Source organism: Mesitornis unicolor, unplaced genomic scaffold, assembly GCF_000695765.1.
Source record: "Mesitornis unicolor isolate BGI_N332 unplaced genomic scaffold, ASM69576v1 scaffold33637, whole genome shotgun sequence".
In the NCBI taxonomy this organism is placed as follows: Eukaryota; Metazoa; Chordata; class Aves; order Mesitornithiformes; family Mesitornithidae; genus Mesitornis; species Mesitornis unicolor.
This window is the reverse complement of record NW_010196340.1, coordinates 8,025-13,891: the sequence shown is the minus strand read 5'-3', so window position 1 is coordinate 13,891 and position 5,867 is coordinate 8,025. Positions and strand designations below refer to the sequence as shown.

General features: G+C 57.5%; 1 protein-coding gene across 1 annotated transcript in view; it reads left to right on the top strand.

Moving 5' to 3' along the window:
• Positions 1-115: 115 nt before the first annotated feature.
• ZFPM1 (zinc finger protein, FOG family member 1) overlaps positions 116-5,867 on the top strand; it is a gene marked incomplete at both ends in the record, with an annotated part of 13,767 nt that continues 8,015 nt past the window's right edge. Inside the window, 2 exons of the mRNA XM_010188444.1 lie at positions 116-247; positions 1,932-2,021. Of these exons, the coding sequence (XP_010186746.1) occupies positions 116-247; positions 1,932-2,021 (222 nt within the window). The remainder of the gene's footprint in view (positions 248-1,931; positions 2,022-5,867) is intronic.

The window sequence follows — 5,867 nt, the reverse complement described above, 5'->3', positions numbered from 1 at the left end:
ACCCCTCTCATGTCCCAGGCATATAGGGGGGCTCATTCCCATAAAATGAAACCCCACTGAGGGTTTTCGTCCTCCAGTTCTGCCCCCCCATAACCGCCTCACTGTGTTTTGGCAGGTTCCCTGGCAGCGATGGAGGACGGCGAGGAGGGCCCAGTGGGGGAGAAGAGCCCCTTGGAGGGGGAGGGGGCCACCTCAGACCATGAGGGCTCTGCCGAATGCGACACCTCCAGCCCCCCCGGCAGCGAAGGTGAGTCCCATGATGTCTGTCCCCTCCCCAAAACCGTGGGGGTGGGCTCTACCACACTGGCACCATCTCTGCTGGTGGTGCATGGTGGTAATTAGCTAACAAAGCAGCCCACCTACCCTGCTGGTTAAGTGAGAACCCCCTGGGGTGCTCCATCCCTTGCAGCTGATGGTGGGACCCATGGGGGGCAGCCTGGACCCCAGCTCTCACCCTTGCTCAGCGCCACCCCACTGTTTGGTGGTGGAGGGATGTGGGGAGGCGCAGTGACCCCTCCCAGAGATGCAAAGTGACCCCTTGGGGTGCAAAACCACGTCCCTTGGGGTGCAAAGTGAGACTCCAGGGATGCAAAGTCCCATCCCTTGGAGTGAAAAGGGACCCCTTGGGGTGCACAGTGACCCCCCCTAGAGATGCAAAGTGACCCCTTGGGGTTCAAAGTGATCCCCCCGGGGATGAAAAGTGACTCCTCGGGGTGCAAAGTGATCCCTTGGGATGCAGAGTCACCCTCCCAGGGATGCCAAATCACATCCCTTGGGGTCCAAAGTGACTCTTCAGGGTGCAAAGCAGCTGCTGAGGCCCCGGCTGCTGTCACTGGTGGTGCTATGGATGGGGACGTGGGGACGGGGCCGTTGCTGCCTGCTTCCTGCCCACGCCGCCTGCCTGCCGCCGCGCTGCGCCCCACCCCAGAGGTGGCTGCGTTTCAGGGCCGGGCTGAACCAGTCCCCAGATATCCCTTAAGTTCCTTCCTGTGGAGGTGGGGGCAAACCCTAATCAGTCGGTGTTTGCAGTGCCCTGTGAGATAACCACAGTGGAGCAAGGCTAATGCCAGCTAATGGAGCTGGCCAATCCCCACCGCCTTCATCCACCAGCAACCAAGGAGCAAAGCGACCCCCAAAACCCATGGGAGGCAAACAGGGATGTGTTGGGGACCCCCAAGAGCCAGGACAGGGGGGCTCAGTGACAGGGAGGTGCTTTTATCTGATGGGGGAGCCGGGAGCCCGGGCGCGGAGCTGCACCTGGCACTGGCCTGCCTCGATAAAAAGGTGATAGCAGAGATAACGCCGAGCAGCAATAACGGCCACTAAAGCTTTCAGCGCGATGGATAAAAATCGATATGGCAGGCACTTTGATTTATAGTCAAAAATAATAGGACTTTTATACCCGGTGATTGATTTATTTGATGTTAATCATTCCGCTTATCACCTGTATTAATAATCTCCAATGCCGGTGACGTCACCCCTGGGTGTTCGCGCTGGCGCCGATCGATTGGGCTCCGCGCTGGTTATCCGCCCGGGACGCCAAGGCAAACATGTACTTTGGGCGCTAATCTTCCCCACTGTCATATGCAGATAGGCCTTATCAGCTGCATCTCCAGCAGCAGTTAATGGAGAAAATAATTGTTATCAAGTTGCTATGAATACGCCACAAATAGAGCCGTGACGGGAGCGGGGCTGAGCCGGGTGACGTGGGGCCTGCGGTGGGATGGGTCATTCTAGGGGGTGTGGGGAACACCCTGGCTGGGCAATGGGGGCTTTTGGATATAGAGATTTTAAGGGGGACCCACATATGTCCTAGCCCTGGGGTGTTACCATTCCAGTGGTCCTGGGTGTCACCGGTTTGGTGGTCCTGGCCCCCATGGGATGCAAAGTCCGAAATGTGTGACCCCGCTGCCTTCCCTTTCCTGCTCCAGAGTCCAGAGACGGCTCAGAGAGTCCAAAGGAGCTGGAGAAGCCGGATCCCGGAGAAATCTCACAGGAGCTGGATGCCTGGAATGGGCCAGGTGAGTCTCTGGTGCACAGGCAGTCGTCTCGCTCCATCCCAGCTGGAGCAGCACCCACCTCCACAAAAACCAGTATGAGGATTGGGAACACTGGGCAGGCAGTGTATACCAGCACTGCTACTGGGAGAGGAGGTGCAAGACGATGGTTGTGGTCCCTCACATCCCCCAAGCTGCTGTTGGGATGGTAAAAACGGATGGATGCCAACACCGTGGTTATGGGGAGGGTTTGGACCCCGTCGTGCAACACCCTGTGCTCATGAGGGCACTTAAACATCACAGCAACCACAAGAGCGACGCTCAAGCGGTTTTGGGCGATGGTTATCAAAACCCCAAGGAGCTAATTGAGCCATCTATCTCCCTCTTGGCATCTCCGCTGGGCCGGGCACGCCATGGGGGTACCCCACGCCCTATCGCCCCGCTATCTCCAAACCGAGCCGCCGGTGGGGTTACGCCGTGCAGATTGGGTTTGTGGGCGCCTGGTTATGGGATGGGGGGAGCTGAGACCACCCCCCAAGGTGGATGTGCCAGATTTTGGGCCCTGGATGTGCCGTATTTCCCTTGCAGAGAAGCTCATGGCCAGGCGATGCCATGGATTTGGTTTCGGAGCATTCCCATGGAGCAGCGCGTGATGGGAGGGGGTGATCCCAATGCAGGACTCCAATTTGTGGGAGTCCCTGCTGTATCACCAAGGCCCCCAGGCCTGGGTTTGGGCAATGGAGGAGCCCTGGGAAACACCAGCTGCTGCTGCATGTGCTCCCGCAGCTGCCGAAATCCCCACGGCCCCACTCCCCCTTCCCGCCCCATCTGAGGGGAAGCGTTTGCTGGTCCCGCTGATATCCTGGCCCTTCCTGCATGCCGGGGCAGGAAGGAGCTGCGAGGCCGCCTCCGGCCCCTGCTTATCCGCTCCCCTCGGCCCTTTGCCCCCTGGCACAGCACTGGCATCCCGGAAAGGGGCTGCGGTGCCAAACCCCCACCCATGTCGCCATACCCCATGCGGGGGTCACAGCACAGCATCCCGGCAGAACGATGCACCATGAAGCCTCAGCTTCCAACCATGCCTCCCCTTCCCCCTTTTTTTTCCCCTTCGCCAGAGCGGGTTATTTGCATTCTTTATGTAAAAGAGATTTTTATTATCGCCTTCTCCCAGCCCATCTCTATTCTGGTAATTGGAGTGGTATTAATTTCTGTGTGGCTGGGAGTTGATGGCGGTCCGGCGATGCTGCAGCGATAGGGTGTTCCTCGCGCACCAACCGCCGCGATAGCCCCGTCTATCAGGCGCTCTGCAGGCTCGGCACTTATCAGGGATGGAGCTGGCGAAAAGGGAAACTCTGAGCAGCCTGAATTTGCTTTTTTATCTGCCAGGATCCGCCGTATGTCAGCAATGGAAGCCGCCAAAATGCGGCGGGGGGAGGCGAGCGGGTCTGCTCGGAGCAGCTTTGTTCATGCCCTGAGGGGTCTCGTCTTCCCCCTTGGCCATTTTTTGGGGATAAACTCCCACCTTATGGCTGTGCCCGCTGTGCCAGAGGTTTGGGGACGCAGTGTGCCAGGCGAGGGAGGAGGAATATTTTGGTTTATCTTTGAAATGACCTTGTGAGCTGAGGGGGCTGCTGCTGGCCTGGCTGATCTGCAGCTCCCTGGGAGCCAAAGGCTGCTGTCCTCTGCTCCAGAGGTTTTTGGGGATGTGCTGCACCTTTGGCCAGGGGGCTGGGACACTGAAGGGATCTTGGGATTGAACATGGCCACGCTTCATGTGTATCCTCCCCAGATCACCCCAAATCCCCCCAAACCTTTCCCCACAACCCCACCAGCAGCTCTAGGCCATGCCCCAGTTTCCATCTTTCCCCCTCGTTTTTCTTTGCTCTGGAGCAGGGTCAATAGCAGAAAATTTCGGGAGCACCCGCAGCCTCTGGTTCCCCTCCCACCCCATCACTGCCCAGCCAACCTCACCACCTCAGGACAATATTCCCAGAGGGAAAAAGGCAAAAAACTCCCAAAAAAATCGAATTAACACAGTGTTGGGATGAGGAAACAGATGAGAGCTGAGCCCCATTGAGGGATAAGATGCTCAACCACATTACGAGACACCGGAGAATCCCCACCATGGTGAACCCTGGGTGGTTCCTACATTGGCTTCACTATTCGGGTTCCCACCAAGATTTCCACCTCGCTGAAGCCCCAATTCCCTGCTGCCACCTTCTCCGGGGTTTATTTAATTAATAAATAAATTAGGCATTACTGATGGCTCCAGGTTAATTACAAAGGTCCCCCACTCCTAGGAACCCCAAATCCATCCTTACCACCAGGACAGAGCATCAGGATGGGACAAAACAACTTTTTTTTTAAAATACATCTAAATTAAAACTGCATTTTATTTAATTTTTCCTTTCTCTCTCCCTTTTCGCCCCCCTCCCCTTCGCCTCCCGCGCGCCTTCGGTTGTGTTTATCAGCGCCGCGACTCCTGCTCCGAATAATCTCTCCCAAAAAGCCTGCCCGGAGTTTGTCTGCAAACCTCAAGGTTTATTATCGGGGCCAGCAGGGCACAGCTCGTCCGGGGGGCCCAGCCCCCCACCCCATCATCGCTTCCCCCACCTCCTTCCCCTCCGCCCTACGATGCATGGGTGGGAATAATTATTCCAGATATTATCAGCGCCGCGACTCCTGCTCCGAATAATCTCTCCCAAAAAGCCTGCCCGGAGTTTGTCTGCAAACCTCAAGGTTTATTATCGGGGCCAGCAGGGCACAGCTCGTCCGGGGGGCCCAGCCCCCCACCCCATCATCGCTTCCCCCACCTCCTTCCCCTCCGCCCTACGATGCATGGGTGGGAATAATTATTCCAGATATTTCTTATTTTATCGCCAGGGAGTTGTGTTCGGGTTAGATTGTTGGGGGTTAGGGGGAAATTGGGGTTTGGGGATGTAGCCCCCCAAATTTAGGGGATCCCAAACGCCCCCTCCTGCCTGGTTTGTGTCTGGCAAAGCCATGTGTCAGCCCTGGGGATGATCTTAATGGGGGGCGGTGGCATCTGTTTGGGATTGGGGACATTGAAGGGGACCCTGGCCCTGCTGCGGTCTGTACCAGCAGGTCCTTGCACCTTTTGGGGACAGGGTGAAGGGATGCTCAGGATAATTTGAGAGCATTGATGGGGTGATGAGATGCTCAGGACAATTTGGTGACACCGATGGAGTGAAGAGATACTCGGGGCAGTTTGGGGACACTGATGGAGTGAAGGGATGCTCAGGACAATTTGAGGGCATTGATGTGTTGAAGGGATGCTCAGGACAATTTGGGGACACTGATGGTGTGAAGGGATGCTCAGGACAATTTGGCAGCTGTCAGTCACTGCTGGGGGGTTTTGGGGCTTAGTGGGTTTTGAGCCTCCCTGGGGGTGCTACCCCCCATTGCAAGCCTGTGGCCCCCTGCGGTCCCCTCCCCTGTTCCGGAGGGGATATCTCCCCTCTGCATCGGCTCCAGGGGCCTCTTCCTCCCCCCACTACAGCTTCCTGCCTCCCGAGTGCACCCCTGCCCGCTGCCCAGCACCAAACTGGGGGAGGTCCCAGCAGCCCCATGAGTAGGGCCAGGGGATCCCTAGCACAGAGGCGCTGGCACCCAGGGGGAACCAGGAAGTTTTCCTCCTTCCCATCCTCCTTGACCAATTTGTGATGCTATTCCTGGTATTTTTTCCCCGTGGGCACAGCTCCCATTTATTTCCCAGGATGAGGCCCCCGTGGGGACAGGGACCCCCTCAGTGCTACATCCTGATAGGACACAGCAACACCCCGAACGCAAACGTCCCGGGACGCCTTATCGGGCCGCATCCTGCCAGGGCAGGGCACCCCGGGCGCCGCG